The 21599-nt window shown below is 48.8% G+C and overlaps 1 protein-coding gene across 3 annotated transcripts in view; it reads left to right on the top strand.

Moving 5' to 3' along the window:
- The window catches only part of KCNN3 (potassium calcium-activated channel subfamily N member 3), a 164345-nt gene that overhangs the window by 118936 nt on the left and 23810 nt on the right, over positions 1 to 21599 (top strand). For all 3 annotated transcript variants that reach the window (XM_023213861.1, XM_023213863.1, XM_023213864.1), the window contains one exon: positions 20100 to 20241. In XM_023213861.1, the coding sequence (XP_023069629.1) occupies positions 20100 to 20241 (142 nt within the window). The remainder of the gene's footprint in view (positions 1 to 20099; positions 20242 to 21599) is intronic.

Genomic DNA, 21599 nt, shown 5'->3' with positions numbered 1-21599 from the left:
AAAAAAAAAAAAAAAAAAAACATACATATATATATATAAAACAAACTTAATAAAGCAAACATCTATGTTGTCAAACTTACTGAGTTAAGTAGATGTGAATATAGTTAACTGGGTAGTAGCTTCATAATTATTTTGTCAAGCTTAACACGTGAAATTGTTCCCACTTAGTTACCAGTATTCTGAAATTGTCTTGTCTTGTTTATAACTTAAACTGTGGATTTTATTTAGAGAGTAAATGCGTCTGGAGGCTTTTCATTATTTCAGAAATTAGACGATAGATTCCTGAGGTGCCCGGCCTGTCCCTGAGGCCACACGATGCAGAATTGGAGGAAGGTGAGTCTGAGCTGGGAGCTTGGAGCCTAGTCAAGGGTGACCACAGGCCGAGGGAGGAGAAACTTCTGACTTGCAGCATCCTCACAGGAATGCTTTGTGGTGTTGTCTCCATTTCCCTGATGGAAAAACTGAGGCCAAGAGCAGTGGGGTAACTCCCCCACCATGGTGTGGGGTTGCTTTATTGCCTCACCCCCAGCAGAGGGCACATCTGTATGATAATATCTGCTTCTGCTACAGTGCTCAGCCTCTGTAGGAGGCTAGGAATTGTTTTTTTAATAAATAAGGAGCACCATCTTTGTTCATGGCCATTCACTCTACACAGGTTCTCCTCTGTGGCCCAGCACTCTGTGAATTAAGCAGGGCAGGAGCAATTTTCCCATTTTAGATATTAGGAAATAGAGGCTTTGGGAGGTAAGTGAGCCAGGGTCTCACCGCTGGCCCAGGGCTGCTGCCCGGAGAGTCCTCCACCTGGAGTGCTCCCATTCTCTGAGGTCCCCTTGCCAGCTGGGCGTGACTGTCCAGCCTGAACATCACTCCTTCCTTCCTTCATCTGCTCAGTGCTTGAAGATGCCAGAGCCCAAGGTCACTTCAGCTAACAAGCCGATGGCTCTATGTTTGGGTGAGCTGATGGTGCTAATGGCAGTGTAGATCTTCGTTTTAGAAGATAATTATGTTTTCTGAAAGTCTGCAGAGAATTGTGCCATTGCTTGAGGGGTATCTAATAAAAATCACCCATCGGGTAAAAGTAGAAGTCAGCAGTAGACCAGCGTTCACCTAAGGAATCATCATCATCGTCACTATCGTCATCTTCCTTATCAACAGCCTCGTCTCTAGTCATGACAGATTTGGCCAAAAGGAAAAAAAATAAAGGAGGCCTTTCGAGGACTTAACACCGGGAGGACTTTCCTCCATGCCTCCTCTCTCTGTCTGTCTCCCTAATTTCAGTGAGTCAGTTTTTCCTCCCCATCTGTTTGCTTTCTGGCACTTTACACAACTGTCTTGGCTCTTTCATTTTGCCTTCTGTGGTTGCTCAACTCCATCGTTTCCCTCTCGATGCTTCTCCTTTGTTCCCTGGCAGGCTCCTCTCATCTGCCAGTTTCCAGTCCTATGAAGAGTCAGAGGTGGGTTGTAGTTTTCAGGCAGCATTTTTGTTGCCTGGCAACGTGTAACAAGCATCTTCGGTGGTGGCTGCTTCCCCTAAAACAGAGCCAGGCTGCGGATGCGGTGGACGAAGGAGTCTCCGGGAGCTTCTCTGGGGTCATGGGGAGGAGTTAGGGGAGGGGGACAGACAGGCATACAGTTCATGGTGACTCTGAGTGTTGCCATTCTTACTCTTTTATAATAGCCTTGGCACCGGCACGCCCTCTCCTGCCCCATTTCAGGTATCCCAGGTCCTGTGAAAAGGTCCAGTGGTGAAAAGCCTTGGGTTAGGAGCCATCAGAAGTTCTGTGTAACTTGAAAGGCACCTGCCGCAGCTCCCTGAGGCGTGGCCAGCCTGGGTGAAGGCTGCTAGGTGGTTTCCACTGGTGCTGACTCTTGCTTTATCTTGTACGCACGGGATGCCACAGGCCTCCTGTCTGGAAAGACACCTGGCTTTTGCCTCCGCAGTTTGCTCAGCTGCTAGTTCTCCCGAGGATGGGAGTGGGAGAGAGAAGGGGGACAGAGTGTGATCCAAAAAAAAAACCGTGACTTAGAGCTGGAGGAAGCTCTAGAGCTTCTTTAGCCAAATCCTCACGTTGTACACATGAGGAAACCAAGACCCAAAGAAGAGAAGCAACTTGCCCAGAGTTACATCGCGAGTTGGGTGGGTCTAAGCTCCCAGCCAAGGGTCTCTCTCCTGGGACTGGACTCTGCCGAGCTCACAGATCTGATGCCCCATGGCTGGAAAGAGGCAGCGTGTGGTGAGAAGTACACCAGATGCCCAGTCCTCTGCTTTCTGGCTCCATTTGCATATCTGAGAAGATTGTGAACTGGGCTAGAGGGAGCCCCAAGACTCAGTGACTCTGATGGCAAAGCTGACCCAGCAGGCAGGCCCCTGCTGCCCAGGTCTTCGGCCACGTGTCCAGGGCTGCTGGCACCGCCCCAGGAAAGCCCAGAAGCTGAGAGGGTCCTGGGCCTCTGAGCTGATGCTCCCCGGGAGAATCCCACTGTGTGCAGAGACCCAGAGCACAGCCACGACACTTGTCACCATCAGGCTGATTTAGGGCAAGCCTCCTGGCATCTGTGTCTTCAAAGATGGTCTCTTAAGACCCTTATCCTTGATGAGGGCTGCAGCTGCCCACTCCCCTACCTAACCAGCTCTCTATCTTGTGTGGGAAATGGGTAAGAAAACGTTCTCTGAGAATTGCGGCTCTTTGGAGCTGGAAAGGACCCTAATGCACGTGGACCCAGCCCCCCACCCTTCCCAGATGAGGAGAGGGAGGCCCAGAGCTTTGAGGGTTGATGCGAAGGGGGTTTTGCTCCATTCCCTTCAGACCCCACAGAGGAGAAGGCATCTCCACACAGGTCATCTCTTTATCCTGCTCCGTCCTTTCCTCAAGTAAGAATCTCTCAGTTCAAGAGGCAGAGAGAAGGATTGTTGAAGGCAGTCTGTCTCTTCACATCTCTTTCATTCTCCTCCTGGGGCTGAGGAGATGGGTGAGGAGGGGTGCAGGAGGCCCTTGGCCTGAGCACCAGGCCTGGAGCCTTCCCTCCCAACCGCTGCTCTCCAGAGCTTGGGGTGCACCAGCTTCGAGGCTTTAAACGTTTCTCCAGCAAGAAAGGCCCTTTTGAGGGAAGAGTTGTGTGTGTGTGACTGGCTGTCTCCATTCCTTTCTCCATATAATGTTGAGCTTCAGAATTAGCTTATTTCTGATGTGTACCAGAATTTTCAGTTAATCATGTAAACCAAGGCTCAGGTGACTTGGCTGTGGGCAGGTGGGCCCGGACCAGCCCCTGAGAAACTACTCCCATCCTAGACTTTGTCATGCTTCACTTGGCCAGAGCCCCCTCCCAGAAAGCAGGGAAATGTGCCTTTCTGGGTAGCCCAGACCTGTGGAAAGAGGCGAGAGGTCAGGGGCAGCTGCACTCCCTGGGCAGGCTGCTTATGGTCCAGGAGCATCCCGCAGTCTCCCCAAGCCCCATGGCCATGGGGCTCCCAGATCAGGGCATTATTGTGCATATACCCATCCTCAGGCCCCTCATGTTCAGGCCAGACCCTCACCCAGGTGCCCTTGCCCTCAGACTCCTCTCCCAACAGCCTCTGTCGCTGTCTCCATCCCTGTCTCTCTCTCTCTTTCTCTATCTTCCTCTCTCTCTCTGATTCCCTGGGGGCTACTTTGCAACCTCTGCTGAGTCAGAATTCTTCCCACTCGCCCTGACATCCCAGGCTCCTCCTTGGCACCCTGTCTTATCTGTGGCAGGGAAAGACGCCCAACCAGAGCTCCCACGTCCCGCCCTGGGAACCCCACTGCTCTGGGAAACAAAAACAAGAAAATTCCTTCCCAGGGTACTTTTCCTGTGCTGTTCCTCTTTGTTCTTGGTCACAGGGTGATTCCCACCTCCTTCCCACACTAACCCTGCCCAGGTGAGGCTGCAGCTTTGTGTGCCTTCCACAACATTTGCTTGCCTAGGGAGCTGCCTGCCTTTAATTATCTTTGGAAAGCATAGCTGAGAAGAGCAAGACACCCTTCTTTTCTTTAGGGCTCTTGCCAGGAGCACTGCCTATGCAGCACTTCCCTCCAGGGGGTGCCATTCACATCGAAGTCTTCGTGACTGGCACTTCTGGGAGTTGCACAGTGCACAACCTATGCTGCTGAACAGGGCAGCCCTGGCTCTGTCTTACTGTCTTGGGAAGCATGGCTCATTATAACACAGATCCAGGATCAGATACCTGAGAAAGTGAGAATCCCCAGCAGTCTCTCCACTCATCTCCCCTCCCTTTTTAGGCCTCCACTTCCTCCAAGGTGTAACATGGTCAAAGACAGGGCTGTGGATGCAGGCAAGTCCAAGCATGCACTTGGGCCCTGCCACTCAATTGATGTTTTATTTTGTGCAAGTTTCCTAATCTAGTAATTAATCAAGTGATCCTCCCAACTTAACCTCCAGAGTAGCTGGGACTATAGGCACATACCACTGTGCCCTGCTAATTTTATTCATTTTTTGTAGAGACATCATCTCACTTGTTGCCCAGTCTGGTCTTGAACTCCTGGGCTCAAGGGATCCTTCTGTCTCAGCCTCCCAAAGTGCTTGGATTACAGGCATGAGCCATTGCACCTGGTCTAATTTTCCAACTCAATAAAATGGAAAGTGACAGTTATGAGTCTTATTTTTTGAGGATTACATTAAGTAATGCACATAAAGCTTTGGCCCACGTGGCACGTGATTGGCACTTGAGAAATGATAGGGACTATTGTTATCTCTTCAAATAAGATGAGCATCGAGTCCTACCTACCTCACAGAGATAGCCCCAGAAATAAAATGAGTGAGAAGTAGATCATCTCTAAGATCTTTGAGGAAGTATTTTGCAAGAATCCCAACTACTGTTATTCTTCTCTCTGTATATAAAAAACGAAGAGCTGTGAAGCCCCTTTGCTTCCCACTCATGCTCTGTGACTGATGGCAGATGTCGGGAAAGGCTCAACCAGGAGAGAGAAAGCTTGCAGGCAGGGCGGCAGACTGAGGGCCCCGGGCGGGTGGAGCTGAATGAAAACCACAGACAGACAGCAACTGTGAGAGAAAGCAGAGACCCAGTATGGCTTTAAACAGAAAGCAGAGGCCCGCAGCAGGGAGTGAGATGAGACCAGGTTTAAATGTCACTTTCCCCTAAGTTCTTATTCATTCACAGCTTTCTTCAGTAGCTCTGACCAGCTTTCTCAGCACCTGCTGACTGACAAACCAACTGACCAATGGAGGCTGGTGCTGAGGGTGGAGATGGCCAAGAGCCCATGGTGAGAAGTAAGGGAGAATGGGGAAAAAGGGGCTCCACGGAGGGCACTTGATCCAGGACGGCTTTCTGGAGGAGGTGATTTCCTAGGCCTAAGGGGCCTCCAGGCAGAGGGGCCAGCATGAGCGAAGCTCAGAGGTGGGGGAGCATGGATTGCAGGAGAGAATAAGCAGTTGCTTGCCTGGGTGTCATAAGATGCCGCAGTGCACCCAAGGCTACAGGAGCAGGCAGGGGGCTTTTTCACCAGCCTAAGGATTTTGGAATGATTCCTCTATCAGCCAACAGTTTCCAACCTTATTTATGTACTTGTTTCTTTGTTTCCAGCGACGCAGGAGAGATGGTATTCAGACACCCGACTTCTGCTGTGGGTGTGCCCCAGGTTATAAATCATTTTCATCAGGCTAGCTGGAGTCCCGGCCCTTCCTTTCCACTGAAGAAAGCAAATCAGAGTACAAGACAGCGAGAGTGGTATTATCACAGGATAGCCTTGAAACTGCCATAACAAAAAAATAAATCGTTCACAAATGTCAATCCTTCAACTACTATTAGGCCCAGAGAGATTGCTTGTCTACCCCAGTGTGTCGCTGCGCAGAGGCTGAGAACGTCCTCTCTTCTCTTCCCACACCTAGGCCAGGGGGAGCCACTGGTAGATTGGGAGCAGGGGAGGGTCTGGAATTTCGGAAAGATTTCCCTGGCTGCAGTGTGGAAGGGGGATTTGAGGGGAAGACGGGACACCAGTTGGGGAGACTGCTGTAGTAACAGAGCTGTGACAGGATGCTCTTCCCCCACCCCCCGGGACAGTGGTGGCTGGGATGGAGAGCAAGGGCAGTTTTGAGAGAGCTGGAGGAGCCAGCCCCCACTGGACTGATTCACCGGATGTGGAGTGATGGGGTGGAAGCTCAGGAACAGTGCCTGCTGTCCTAGTGTGGCTGGATGGATAGCTGGTGGGACTGCCCACAAATAGAAGGTGCAGGATGAAGAGGGCCCGGGTTGCAGGGGACCTGGGCAGCAGGGAGACGGCAGGTAATGAGCAAAGTTGGGGATCAGTTGAGCTTAGTTTACCTCCCTCCAGAGATGTCCCACGTTGGGGGGACCCATGCACCTACTCCAGATGTTACCCTCCCCACTTCACAGCACAGGATTCTGCCTGGCGACATTTGATGCCTTCTGTATCTGGCCACCCAGTGGGTACAAAATGCAAGTTTGCTGAATAAGCAAAATCAAACTGAAGCAAACAAAGACTGGTGTCCCCAAGGGATGGCCAGCTCCTTGGAGGTAGAGACCCTTTCCCTCTAGGGCAGAGCTTCCTCTGTGGGTCCTCACAAGGGAGGGTGGGAGAGAGACCGAACGAGTGAAAGGGAAAACAAGAGGAGAGATGAGAAGGAGGTGGAGACAGTGCTTCAAAGGAGAAAAAAAGAAAAGCATGAGAGAGAAGAAGAAGGAACAGAGAGGGGCAAAGGCAGGAAAAATAGAGGAGGAGGATGAAGACGGAGGGGTTTGGGGTGAGGGTAATGGTGCAGGCCAGCTGTGCCCGTGAGTTCACAGGGTTCTGCTTATTAAATCCCAGCACTGGCAACTTTGAGAAGTTGCTCGGAGTTCCTTCCCCGCCCTGCTTCTCCCTCCAACTCACCTCAACCTTCTCCTGAGCCTGCCGCTCCACCCGCAGCACTGTCATCCCAGCCCCTACCTGCTCCTCTGAGATGACTCTGTGTCCCCTGCGCAGTGGCCCCCCGCCTCAACTTGGCATCACTTGTCTCCATTGTAATGCGGCCCTTTTTTGCCTTGGTGTTCTTTGGTGTCTGCCTCCTTTCTAGAACTCTTAAGTTCCCAAGTAGGCACCAAGCCAGGCACACAGTAGGGGGCTCATTTCTATTGCCGACCAAATGAACTCATTTACTAAGTTCCAAAATTTGTGCCAGGCACTGTGCAGAGTTTTATATTCTTCATCCGTGTAATCATCCACGTGGTCCCGTACAAAGTTTTACTGCTTCATTTTACAGAAGTGAAGCCCAAGACACAGAGAGGTAAGCGCCTTCCCCAGGCCACACAGCTAACAGGTGGCAGGGCTGGGATCCAGACCCCCATCGTTGGACTCTCTGCCCATGCCCTCTCTGCCACGCCACCTCCAAATACCGTGGAAGACATGCTTTCCGTGGGAACAGTGCTGCTTCCGAGCATATTGTTTTTCTCTATTTTCATGCATTTTATTAAACATTTCCAAATCAGGAAACATGGAAATATTTTTTTAATAAGAAGAAAGGAAACATTGCAAATTGAGAAACTGACTCAGAAGGATTTGCCAGATGAGCCATCTGGTTTTTAATTTAATAACCATTCAAAGAGGTTGACAGTGCTTCCCTCTAAGAAGAAAATGGACTATGGAAGGAATGGCAGCTGGCTTCCCTCAAGTGGTGCATCCATTTGCAAGGTGGAGAAGTTGAGCAAGACCAAGAGACCCAAGAGAAGAGAAACACACTCCAAGAAAAGGTTGGCCGGTGCTGGTGTTGAAGCTTCCCCATCGAGGCCCGCGGAGGTTGCATCCAGCTGTGTGACACCAGCCAGCTGTCCCACCACTTCCAGAGTTGCTCAGAAGCTTCTACAGAAAACCACTAATGGAGACAGAGATGCCACCACCTCAGTGAAAAAAAGCCACACCAACCAAACCCTGGTGTTCACAGAGCAAGAACAAGCTGTGGTTGTTTGGCAGCAAGTCACGTTTGTTTGTTGGAGCCGTTGTGCTCTGGTGGTGCTGGTTTTCTCTCCTTTTAAAAATAACTGGAGGCCTTGCACCATGCTGTTAGTTCTTAGCGCTGGAAATAAAAGACTAGATTTAGAGTTGCCTTGGAAAGATCCAGGGCTGTTAACTTGAATTACCTGGTAGAGGAAAACGTCGTTATTTTCCTAAATTCAAAGCCAATTCTTGAAAAATAGGACACAGAGGTGAAGTGGATGGAGAGGTGACTTTATATATGCATATAGTGTCCTGGGCACGTGGTTTGATAGTCTTGTGATCAGCCCTGAGTCTTCAAAGCCATTCATTTTATATTTTAAGATGTTTATAAGGGAAATTGTTTTTGAGAAAAGAACGAACTGTTTTTTGTTTTTTGGTGTTTTTTTTTTTGCCTTGATGTGAATTCACCCACTGGCACAAGCAGTAATAGCCCTGAAGTCACCCTAAGCCATTTATTCCTCAGCTGCTTTGAATTTCAATGGGATTCTTTCACACACCTCAAGCATTTCTGAAATGCTCCTAAAGGAGCTCGTAATACCCTTAAGAAATGGTGATTTCACCCCATTTTCTCCATAAAGCTGGAATCACATGCCCTAGCATGCTGAGGGTACTTGATAATTAGAAGTTGATTATACTGGGGACCTGGACAAAGGCAGAGCTGGGAATGGGAATAAAACCCAGGACTCCATGAAAATCTCTTTCCTTTCATAATAGCTTCTAATTCAGGCTTCTAATAGCTTCGAATGCCAGTCACACACACAGCCTCCCGGCCATCACCTACTGGCAGTGGCTGAGCGGGTACTTTGCCAAGCTGGAATGGTCCCTGCCCAGGTGCACAGGTGCTGCCTCCATGCCCCACCCTGTGCCCACCTCACTGCAACTGCCATTTTTAGCAGCTGAGAAAATACAGGTTTCGGTCCCAGTCTTTTCACTTAGTTGCTGTGAGAAGTTAGTTAGGTCAGTTACACACTGGAGCTTTGCATTGATTCACTGTAAAATCGGGTAACAGCTCTTATCCTGCTGGTCTTGTCCCACTGGCTTGTGAGAAAGATGAAGTGGGGCCATTCATTCATTCATTCACTGGACAAATATTTATTGAGCACTAGGGATACAGCAGTAAACAAAACAGAAAAAGTCCTTTCCTCCGTGGACCTGATATTGTAATAGGGGTTGACAGTCAATAAATACAAAAATAGGCCACATATCTATTATGTCAGGTGGTGATAAGTGCTGTGGAGAAGAATGACCTGGTGAAAGCTGGCCTGGTGGGTGTGGGGCAGTAGTGCACTTGGAGACAGAGTGGGCGGGGAACACCTTACTGAGAAGCTGACATTTGTGCAAAGGCCTGAAATTATCTGGGATAAGAGCCTTCTAAGTACAGATGTCCCGTGACTTACTTCACAATAAACCCGCAGTAAGTTGAAAATATCGTAAGTTGAAAATGCACTGAATGTACCTAACTTACTGATCATCATCATAGCTTAGCCCAGCCTACCTTAAACGTACTGGGAACGCTTACGTCAGCCTGCCACTGAGCAAAATCACCCGGCAGCACAGTGCCCTGTAGAGGACCTTGTAGAGTACCCGTGATCACCTGGTTAACTGCGAGCTGCCCAGCATCGGGAGGGAGAGTTGCATCACAGATCCCTGGGAAAAGATCAACATTCAGAATTTGAGGTACACTTTCCACCGACTGTGTATTGCTTTTGCACTGTTGTAAAGTGGCACCATTGTAAGTCAGGGCCATCTTTGGAAAGAACAGCAGGTGAGGGACTCTGAGGCAGGAGTAAAGCTGGCTGGGTGAAGGAGCTGCAGAAACCCCAGGTGGCAGGGCCAGTGTGCGAAGGTGAGATGGACTCAGAGAGGCCCCCAGGTTGGGGGCCCCAGGAGACTTCGGCTTTTTTTCTGAGGGATACAGGAACTTTTGTCTTACTTTTTTTAGAGGGCCTCTCTGGCTGCTGTTAACGGGACTAGCTTGGGGCAAGGGTCGCCCAGGCAGAAGCAGGAAGGCCAGTGAGGCAACTACTGCAGTGGTCCAGGTGAGAGGGAGGGGCTGGTCCAGGTGAGATGGTGGGACTGGAGCAGGTGAGAGGGTGGGGTTGGTCCAGGTGAGAGGGCGGGGCTGGTCCAGGTGAGAGGGCGGAGTTGGTCCAGGTGAGAGGGCGGGGTTGGACGAGGTGAGAGGGTGGGGCTGGTCCAGGGTGGCCACAGACCAGGGATGACAGGCGCTCCGATTCTGGAGATATTTTGAAAGCAGAGGTGACAGAATTTGATGGAGGTAAGGGGTTTAAGCTGCAAGTCACCGTATGTAGAGAAGGGGCTGCAGCCACCCAGAAGAACAGCGACGATTAAAAGGAGAAGCTGGGAGGAGTTTCTGTTTTCCTACACAGCAGCATCTGCTGCCTGTTCTTTCTCCACATCCGTGCAGCTGCCCTTGTCACTAGGACGAAGCCCCAGGTGGGAGGCTCCTGCAGAGGCCGTGACATGCCTCTGTCTGTATCACTCGCTGAAGGCTGATGGAGCCCGTGCACATTCACTCCTCACTGCAGCCTCGTGAGGCAGGCAGGACGGCATAATCACACCCTGCTTCCCCGAAGAAGCAGCAGGCCCTGAGTCCGTGGAGTGATCTGCTGAAGGTCGCAGAGCCATTTGGCATGAAAGGCAGTCTCTGGGTTCCAGATCTTGTGTTCTTTCTGCTATGCCAAGGCTAACCATAGACACACAAGATGGAAATAGCACTTTTTTTTTAGTGCACCTATGTGCCCGGCACTGCTCTAGTCATTTTAGACATATCAGCTCCTTTAACCCTCAAGGTAACTCTCTGTGAGGTGGTACAAGTATTATCCTCTTTTACAGGTAGGAAGACTGAGGATAAGTCCATGTAGACATTAAGGTGCAAAGCCCGGATTCAAACAGGTGTTCTGGCCCTGGAACCTGTGTGTTCAGCCATGACCCCAGCCAGCCAGGCGACCTCTCCGCAAGCTGCTGTGCCAGCAGCAGGCAGATACTGCTGATGCCACGTGGTGTGTGAGACACAGGCAAAGAGCTCTGGTTGGCTGGGTGGGTCAGGATGGGATTTGAAGTGGGCCCTGAAGGGCCAGTTAGAAGATATCAGGGAGGACAGGGCAGGGGTGACAGGAGCAAGAGAGCCGTGTGTGCAAGGCAAGCTTGGAGCACAGCACCGCTGAAGCGGCAGTCAGAGCAGGAAGCCAAGAAGGCACAGTTGAAGTGGGAGGAAAGCAGGCCAGTGAGCCGCTGCAGACGCCAGAGGAGGCCAGTGTTCCCAGGAGAGAGGCACCGGTGGGGGGGGTCAGAGGCCACCAGGGGGCCAAGCCAGGTATGTGTTGTTGGCTTCTTCATTGGGGAAATTCTCAAGCACAGGGTTCACAGCTCAGTGGGCAGGTCTGACTGTGTGGCTCTGAAGATTGACTGGAAGGCAAGGACAAAGCAGCCATTTGGCTGCTTTGGAGTTCTGCAGAGGGTCTGGTTCAATGCCTGCAAATTTCCAACAAACAAATCAGATCCAAGACAAATGGCTAGAGCCATCATATCATGTAGATCCATGTGAAAAGAATCCTTTTTATTTTATTTTATTTTATTTTTTACAAAACTGGTTTTTAAAAAGTATTCAAACTCTTTTGGAGAAGGAAGAAGAGGCAGTCATTTCACTTTGGCTTCTTTTCTGTCACCCTAGTGCTGTAACAGATCACAGCTAGTGTCACGAAGCTGAGTTCTTATTAATAGTGAGAACTGACTCCAAGCTCAAGGAATTTGGCAGCCACTTTGACAAAAGTTTAGTCTGCCGAAAAGAACAGCTGAAGTCATTTTAACATGATTCGCTGAATTACTGAAGCAAGCCTCACTTGTGTAGGGGGACAGGAAAAGCATGCAGGCCTTATTCAGCCCACAGGCATTTTAGTGAATACCTATTATGTGCTAGACCCTGAGAAGGTACCAAGGAAAGGCTACAGAGAATACTGTAATATAACTTCAGGGTTAGACAAATAGACCAATGGAACAGAATAGAGAACCAAGAAATAGTACCACTTCCACATATAATTCATGAGACAGAGGAAGCATTGAAAGCTAGTGGGGGAAAGGATGGTCTGCACATTAAGTGAAACTGAGAAAATTGCTTACCCATGTGAAAAAAATGAAGTTGTATCCCTGCTTCGCACCATATGCAAAATCAATTCCAGGCAAATTAAAGACTTAGAAAGGCAACATTTTAAAACATGTAAAAATGTTACAATCTCAGGGAGGGAACCATTATTGCAAAAACCAAATAACTGCTAATTATAAATTAAAGGATGATAAAGTCACCTACAGTAAAATTTAAAACTTCTATTCATCAAAAATACTGTAGAGAAAATAAAAAGGCAAGGCATACACTGGAAGAAGATATTTACAACACACAAACTGATGAAATTCTTGTTATCTAGAATATATAAATAACTTTTAGAATGAGAGCAAGACACAAACAAGCCAATAGAAAAGTGGACAAAAGTCATGAATGACATGCCACAGAAGAGAAAGTATGAATGATAAAGAAATATATGAAAGGCTACTTAAGCTTTTATCATGGAAATGTACAGTCAAGTCTCAATGAGATCCCGATTCACCCACTAGTTTGGCGAAGACTAAAGTCAGATCATGGCAAGTATTAATGAGGATGTAGAGCAACAGGAATTCTTATCCACCACTGATGGAAGCCTAATTGGCACTGGCATCTTAGGAAACAACTTGGCATTTTCTAATGAAGTAAAATATGTACATATCCTACAAACCAGCAAACCCAGTCTTAGGTATGTGTCCTAGAGAAACTCTTATGCAGTGTACCAGGAGCTATGATTAAGAATGTTTGGGCTGGGTGAGGTGGCTCATAGCTGTAATCCCAACATTTCGGGAAGTCAAGGCAGGAGAATCTCTTGAGCCCCAGAATTTGAGGCTACCGTGAGCTATGATTGTGCCACTGCAGTCCAGCGTGGGCAACAGAGCAAGACCCTGTCTCTAAAAATATAATAATAATAAGTCAATAAAAAACAATGTTTGTAGCAGTATTTCTGATTAGAGGAAAAACCTGTAAGCTATCCCAATGTCCATCAATAGGTGAATGAATAAATAAATAAATCATGGCATATTCATATGATGAAATACAATACAGGAATAAAAATACCCTATAGCCACATATGTCAGTATAATATATATGTTGAACAGAAAGGAAGCAATTTATAGAAGGGTTCACTGTATTAGTTATCTGTTGCTGCATAACAACTTGCTCCAAAATTTAGCAGCTAAAAACAACAGACATTTACTGTCTCACAGTTGCTGTGGGTCAGGAATTCAGGTGCAGCTTAAATGGGTACCTCTGGCTCAAGGTCTCTCATGAGATTGTCAGGCTGTCAGCCAGGGCTATCATCTCACCTCAAGGCTTGACTTAAAGAGCACCTGCTTCTAAGCTACTCATGTGGTGGTTGGCAGGCTGTGTCCCTTGCCATGTGGCACTCCACAGGATTGCCTCCCGATATGGCCAGTGGCTTCTCCCAGGGAGAGCAATCCAAAAGAGAACTAGTGAGAGATCACCCAAGACAAAAGCCATGATCTTACCATAAGCTAACCTCAGAAATGAAAGTCTATCACTTCCGCCACACTCTATGTATTAGAAACCACTTACTGGGTCCAGCCCACACTCAAAAGGAAAGGATTGCAAAAGTGTGTGAAGACCTCAAGAGGAGGGGGGATATCGAGGCCATTTTAGAAGCTTCCTACCATACTCTTGTAGTATGATTTCATCCTTATGAAGGTCAGAAATAGGACAAATGAAATTACATATTGCTTAGGCAATCCTACCTATGTGGAAGCACTATGAAGAAAAACGAGGAAATGATAAACATGACATTCAGGGTAATGATGATCCTGGGGTGGGGGGCACTGAGAATGGGGAGAACACACAAGTAGATTCCACAGATTGGAGTTGGATGGTGAGTTCATGGTGCTTATTTTCTTTTTGTGTTTCTTGATATTATTTAATGTTGCATGTAGTTTTGTTTTTTTCTCTTTGGTTTAGTTTTCTGTTGATATGATCAAAGTTACATGTGCATACACTGTAGAGTCAGTCCTTCTGTGGTATTTGCTGTCTTCCACCAGCTCTTCCCATTGACCCTTCTCCGGAGGCAGCTACTTTTACCTCCTTTTGCTAATTAGTTTTAGTATTTGCCTCCATGTCTGTGAGTAATATGTGTGTATTGCTATCCTTTGATGCTTTGGTTTGTTTAGGTATTACCTATTCCCTTCCCACTCTGAGAGATGAAAATTCAGCTCCCTTTCCTCCTCTCCAACTCTTCCTCACCCTTCATCCTCCTTTTATAATTATATCATAATTTTGGTTAAGGCAGTAATCGGTGTTTACATTAGTCAGTCAACACTAATTTGACTCTATTCATAGTTGAGCCGCCTTGTAGTAAAATATAACTTTTCCCTTCCTGCGGAATTTTCATTTTTCCTGGAGTTGTTAATGATCATGTTTGTGCGTTTGCTTAGTTTTCTATGTATTTGTCATTAAATCAAGTGCAAACTCTGGCAGTTGTCTAAATCTCTCTTCAGGATGTTCAGGCACATTAGATTTTCTATCAATTTCATCTCCTTGGAAGTGTCTCCCAGAGCCTCTTGTCCTGCTCCCGCCTGGACGGGTTGTCCTCCACGCCTGGTGTGCACCTGTCCTACAAGGACCTCCCTGTACCATCACCCTGAGCTCATTGCCTTTATCCCTTGTCTTCCTCCTTGGTTTACTGCTTTGTTGTGGTGAAGCATACCTCCTGTGGCTTCCTGAGAGAGGGTGCATGGGAGGCAAACCCGTGACAACTTTGCATATCTGAAAATGTCTTCATTCCACCCTCAGACTGAACTAATACTTTGGCCGATTCAGATTTCTGGTCTCTGGTTTGGAATTTTGATTTGCAAATAATTTTCCTCCAGAATTTTGAAGCCTTTATTCCATGGCCTTCTAGCTTCCAGTGTTGCTGTCAAAAAGTCCAAAGCTGTTGTAATTTCTGGTTGTTCGTATCTGGCCTCTCTTATACCTTCCCTCAAAACCCCTGAAGCTCTGTGGGATTGTCTCCTTTCCCCTAGTGTTCTGAAATTTCACAATAATGTGCCTTGGTGTGCATCTATTTTCATCCACTGTGCTGGGGACAGTGAGCCTTTGCTCTAGAAACTCATGCCCTTAAGTTCTGGGGATTTTTATTTTTGAATGATTTTTAAAATAATTACTTCTCTCCTTCTTTTCCCCCCAGTTGTTTCTTTCTGTAACTCCTACTATTTGAATTGGAAGACTGATTCACTGATTTTCTCATATTTTCTTTCCCTCTCTCTCCTTTTAACAGATGGTGGGGGGTCTTGCTGTGTCCCCAGGCTGGAGTGCACGGGCACAATCATAGCTCACTGCAGCCTCAACCTCCCGGGCACAAGCAATTCTCCAGCCTCAGCCTCCGAGCAGCTGGGGGATACAGGCATGGACCACAATGCCCAACTTCATATTTTCTTTCATTTTCAATCTTTGTCTTTTTCTGCTTTTTGGGAGACTTCCTCGATTTATCTTCTAGCCCCTCTAGGAAGACTTTTTTCATACAACATTCCATTCTTGTCTCGTGGGTCTTGTATCTTATTTTATCTCTCTTACGTTAATTGTAGGGTTTTTCTTTCAAGAGTTCTCTCTGTGAATGGTCTGTATTTGATCCAGAGTTCCTTCTTTTTGTTTGTTTAATTGACTGGTTTGATCTGTGTCTTTAATGTTAGAGACTCCTGGCTATCTGGGGATTCCTGGTTGCCTGTTTATTTTTAAAAGTAGGGGACTAACAACTTTGAGCTGTAAGGGATTTGAGGGAGCAAAAGTAGACATACGTCTCTACCATCTTTGCCAAGTCATATAGTCGTTTGTATCTCTCATTTATTTCATGTTAAGAAGTGAAAAAAAATCCATAGTCCACACCCTGAAAGATAAATCAGTAACTGTAATAACTACCCTTGAACTCAAAGAAAAATTATATCTTTTCCTCCTCAGCCTTTAAAGAAAAACATGGAGCTATCCCCCCCCCCCAATTTTCGATTGCAAAAAATAGCACGAGATTAGTATGTGAATTTGTGACATGTGTAAACCGCTCTAAAATTGTGAATAGGTTTAGAAACCTTTTCTCCCTCCTCTCTACTCCCACAGTCCTGAATCACCAGCCCAGCCTTCTGGCTCATCACTTCCTGCTTGGTGAGTTACATGCATGTCTTATCTCCATGACGATGCTCCAAGCCACTGGAGAGCAGGGTGCATGTCCAATTCATCTCAGCATCTTCTGTAGCCCCCACCAGAGGAGCGATCTCTGAAGGCTGACAAACAACGAAGGACACTCTCAAGACCTTCATCTCCTCTGCTCAGCACACACAGTTAGCACCCACAGGAATTTATTATGGTGAATGAAATAAGAAACCCACAAGAATATAATTTATATGTAATTCCACTTTGATCTCTAATCTCTTTACCTTGGCATCCTCCTACATATGAATAGGATGCTCCATGATCCTAAGGGCAGTCAAACAGCCAGGGAGCGCGAGTTTAATCCTCAGGGTTTGCAGGGAAAGGAGGACTGTGGAGACCCGTGTGCACAACAAAACCCATGATGTGATAGAGCATGGGCTACGGATTAAACCCTAACTTCATAGTTAGGTATTCAAGGCTCTCCATTGCTTCTCCCTGGACACCTGCAAAGCTTCTAGCAGCGTTCCTTATCTGGGGCCTGACCTCTGTAGTCAGTCTTGCATGTAGAAGAATTTTCAGATACCAAGTGTCTCATGTCCTTTCTTTGTCTAAGAACTTATAGTTGATTGATTTTGTACCTGTATCAAATAGTTCTCCAGCCTAAACTTCAAGACATCTTCATGAATGCCTCAATCCATGCCCCTGTATTTTTCTGTCTATTGTTTCTCAGACTGATAACACCTGTGCCCTCTCAGCAACGATAATGGCCGACATTTAGTGAGCACTTACTTTGGGCCAGCCACTGTGCTGGTATTGCTTGTGGGTTATTTTACTTAATCCTCCCATCAGCAGATAAGGAAATTGAATGACAGAGAGGGTACGTCACTTGCCCACAGCCATGGAGCTACTAAACGCTGGAGCTGGAGCCCCAAGCCAGGCAAGCCCAGCCCAGCCCAAGATTGCTGGCTCAGCTCAACTCCTCACTGCTAAACTGCCTCAACCACGTTTCCTCAGACCTTACCCAAGACTTATCTTCCAGAAAATGTTTTTTGGAAGAACTGAGGACCCTGGCTGTGACTCTACTACATTTATGTGTTGCTGGCTTGTGGCATGGAGCTGCCTTTACGTCTTCTCCCTTCTGTATCCCCTCCCACAGTCACTGAGTCTTGCTTTAGAAAAGCTAAAGTCTGATTTTTTCACCACTCCCTCAGCACAGGGTCTGAGGGTCAGGGTCTGCCGCCATCCCTCCAACCAGAGAGCAGCCCGCTGGGAGGGGAGGGGTTGCATTGACCTGAAGGCCTAGCAGGCAGAGCGAGCAGGCAGGGAGGCAGCGGCTTGTCGAAGGCCGCAGCAGAACCGGGAGGGGCTGCTACGCCGGGCCACAGTCAGAGATAGACGCAATCCCGGGAATCCAAGTTGGGACCCGCCAGCCTGTGCTACTCAAAGATAGCCAAGGGAGCAAAGGCAAGCCCCACATGCAGCCAGCCAGGGGCCCTCAGGGTGGTAACAGAGCATCCCTGGGGAGCAAGTGTAGCAGATGGAGAGGGCAGGCAAGGCCATCTCATCAGCAGAGCTTTGGGGAGGGGGCATCTTTTCTTCAGATGTCCCCAGAAGTACCAGACACCTATGTCCTTGTGCAGACAGCCACAAAAAGGCTAATGCCGTGCCACCCACCGGGTCCCCAGTTGCTGGCCAAGGGCTCAAGTAGGCTGGAGAGCCCACCACTGATGTGCTCACAGGGATCTGCTGGGGCCGGGCTCCGGTGGGTGAGAAAGGCTGTGGCCTGCGTCTCTGTCTCAGCTTTGCACACCTGTTTCTTGCCTGGCCACCCCACCTCTGTGTCCTGTCTCTTCAAATACCCTGCTCGCCACCCACAGACCACTCTTCCCAGCAAGCTGTGTCATCTTGTCATTCCTGTGCTCAAGAACCCAGACTCTCTTCTAAGGCCTCTAAGGCAAAATCCAAGCTTCTTATCCCAGAATTCCAGGCCTTCCTAAATCTGACCCCTGGTCTCTGAAGCCCCCTGGTCGCCTGCTACTAGAGCCCAGGCGATCTCCTCTCACCGAAGCTTCCTCATTATCCCCAAGACACATGCCAGTCGCTTTTGCCTCTGATGTTGAGTGAAACAGTGAAAGGAGCATGGGCTTTGCTTCCTGTGTGTCCTTGGGCAAGTCACCCAGTGTCTCTGTGCTTCCTGCTGCTTACCTGGGAAATACTTTAAAGGCTGTTGTGAGATTAGAATGTTCGCGTACAAAGTGCCAGCCACACAGCAGGTGCTCAATACTTGCACAGTGCCCATCATACTGTGCTCTTGCTGCTTCCTGACTTGATGGCCCTGTCTCCTTTCTGACTGGCTGAACTCCTGCCTCCTTCCAGGCCCATCTCTCGATGCACCTATACATGCAGCCTGCCCTGCACGCCTCACTTAATGTGGCAAGGGAAGGAAAAGCAGTGTTTGCCTATCACTCGCTGGGCACAGACCCTGTGGGGGCGTGGAGATCTGTGATGATGGCAGCGAATCCTTCCAGGGGCCTCCTTGTGCTAGGCCTGTCCCGGCACGTTGTGTGCATTAACTCATGGAAGCCCCGATGGTAACTGACTTCCATAGATTCAGGTTCCTAAATGGCTTTCTGCTGTATCCAACCGAGTTGGTTTAGTCTCCCTGGCCCTTTGTTTTTAGCTTCCCCGTCCAGTGTCCTCCAGGTGGCTAAGAGGAGATTTTATCAAGAAGTGAAGCCCTACATTATAAAATGAAGAGTCTATTGTGTGCTGTTCAAGCTGATCCCATTAGAGAACGGTTTGGAAGAGGATCCACCTTCACCAGCCCCACCACCCAGCCTGCAACCAGCTCCCTTGCTGCACTTTGTAGAAGCCCTGGGCTTTCATTAGGGTCTTCTGGCCAGAGCACCCATTCCTCTGGGCCTGCCTGGAAAATGCAAGCCTTGCTCTTCTGTGGCACCTCTCTGGACCCTCATGTGTTTGGGTCAAGGTCATTGCCCTCTGCCTCCATCCCCAGGGCACCTTGTCCACCCCCTGATTGCACCCCTTTGCAGATGCCTGCCTCCTTGACAAACCCCTCTCCTGGGCTGAGTCTCTGAGGGCAGGGGCTGTGTGGTGTTCATTTCTGTATTTCAGTACTTGGCACAGAGCCTGGCATGCAGCAGGCCTTGGTGTTGGGGTTGAAGGGAGGGAGGAAGGGGATGGGGTGGAATAGGCATCCGGGCAGAGGAAATGGTGCTGGTGTTTCCAGTTGGTTCGTCTCAGGGCGGAGCAAGTACAAGTCCCTGTGTGACTCAGAAAGGGAGGTCTCCGTGGACACCCCAGAGCCCCCTCTAGAGATAGCTCCACGAGAGCCCCAGCCACCACAGCTTCCCTCTAGACCCCCGGGAGATACCAGTCTTTGAAATGCTTCAACTTTCTTAGAGGAAATCGCTGAGTATGTTTGATAATTTTTTTTGACATTTTCCCTGTTCAGGAGCTTGTGATTTCAGATTAATCACATCCACATACATTTAGACTGTCGGCTTGGAAGGGAAAATTTGAATTTTATTACTGCATGATTTCATCCAAAGCTATCTTACCAACGCTAAAAGGGTGTCTACAATGAGGTGAAAATCATGACAAAACATTTTATCTCTGGGACCAAGCTCATGGCAGGAGGCCAACGGGATGGGGGGCTGCAGGTGGGACCTGGGTGGGCACAGTCGCAGCCCCTTCGGTAGCCTGAAGAGATCTGTGTGAGCCACTGTCACTGCTGCCTCTTCCTCAGCCAAATATCTCGTTTCCTTCCCCCCTCTAGGTTTGCCCACAGCCCTTACTCCCGGGAATGGCTGTTCATCAACTAACTCCTGTCTTCCCCTTGGCAGGTACCATGACCAGCAGGACGTAACTAGTAACTTTCTGGGTGCCATGTGGCTCATCTCCATCACATTCCTTTCCATTGGTTATGGGGACATGGTGCCCCACACATACTGTGGGAAAGGTGTCTGTCTCCTCACTGGCATCATGGTGAGTACCCGCCTCTGCCCATTCCCTACCCTCAAAATGTGGCAAAGAGCAGAACTCTTTCTTGCAAGCACATAGGGGCCTTCCTAGCCACAGTGTGGGGGGTGCCTGCTAGTTAACCAACCTGCGTGTGTGTCCCCTATACATAAAAAGACAGGTGGGAAATCTGCAATGGTTTCTCACTTTTCAGTTGACTTTTCTAAGGTAAGAATGAGACCTGGACTTCTGGCAGTTAATGGTCTATTCACAGCTCCCTTAAAATGGGCTGGGTGAAGCTGGTCCTGGCCCGATGCTCTGATGCCCACTGCACTGCTGTGCAGCCCCCCAGTTTGCTCACCTCCAGTGAGCATTGGGGCTTGCAGTTTATTGTCCTCCTTCCTGTTCCCTTGGTCCCACAGACCTTGGCACCATTTCTGATCATGTTTAGCTGGAACTCACAGAAGCAGGGACTGGGGAAAGAGCACTGAGTTGGCTTTTGGGACCTGTGTCCTGGACGGGGCTGGCCATGTGGCTCTGGGCTGGCTCTTGCCTTTCCCAGGCTTCTGCTTCCACCTCTGCCTATGGGCTCTGAGTGCCGAGTGCTTTGCAGCACTGGCATTCGGCTGGGCTCTGAGTGCCGAGTGCTTTGCAGCACTGGCATTCGGCAAGGCTGTGATCCCATCCCCAGGTGCCCAGCAGGTGTGCCGTGCCTTTTCAAGGTGTATCTTTCTTGCCCAGTGCCCTACGACCCACAGTCGACACTCTCGCGGAGGCACACGCTCTCGCCTGTCACATGGCCACCACAGTGTGGCTTATGAGAGGGACATGGGGTCTGAGTTTCTGCTCACTGTGGACCCTGGCCCAGGCACTCTGCCTGTTGGGCCTGAGCATCTTCCAGGGGAAAGTAGAGATGGAAGGCCTGCCCTGCCCTCCCCACTGGCTTGTGCAAGGACCAAATGCAATGATTTATGTTCAAGTGCTTTGAAAACAAGAAGCGGTCACACACAGGTCAGTGTTGGTGGTGTCCTCAGTGTCCTTCAGTTGCAAATTAGTGAAGTGTTCCCTTGGTCTTGTTGCATTTTGGGTCCAGGACAGGCAGCTGCTGCTCTTTGGCCTTCATCCTGGAATCCTAGAACGGTGTCAGAGCAGGGTTGGACACTTTTTTCAGAGGTGGAAACTGAGGATGAAAGAGGAAAGCACATCTAAGCCTGGGTAGTGTTGGGGGAGGTGACGGGGTGAGAAGTGGACAGGCTATTTGTGGTGTGGCTTTGGGTCTCCATGGCTGGAGACTGCAGCCCTCCCAAGGACAACCCCCACTCCACAGCCCCCCTCACACCTTTGTGAAAATCCTTCCTTGCAGTGATCCCTCAGATTCCATTCGT

The sequence above is a fragment of the Piliocolobus tephrosceles genome, chromosome 1, assembly GCF_002776525.5.
Source record: "Piliocolobus tephrosceles isolate RC106 chromosome 1, ASM277652v3, whole genome shotgun sequence".
Classification (NCBI taxonomy): Eukaryota; Metazoa; Chordata; class Mammalia; order Primates; family Cercopithecidae; genus Piliocolobus; species Piliocolobus tephrosceles.
The sequence above is the reverse complement of the archived record's forward strand: the minus strand, read 5'-3'. Positions and strand labels throughout refer to the sequence as shown.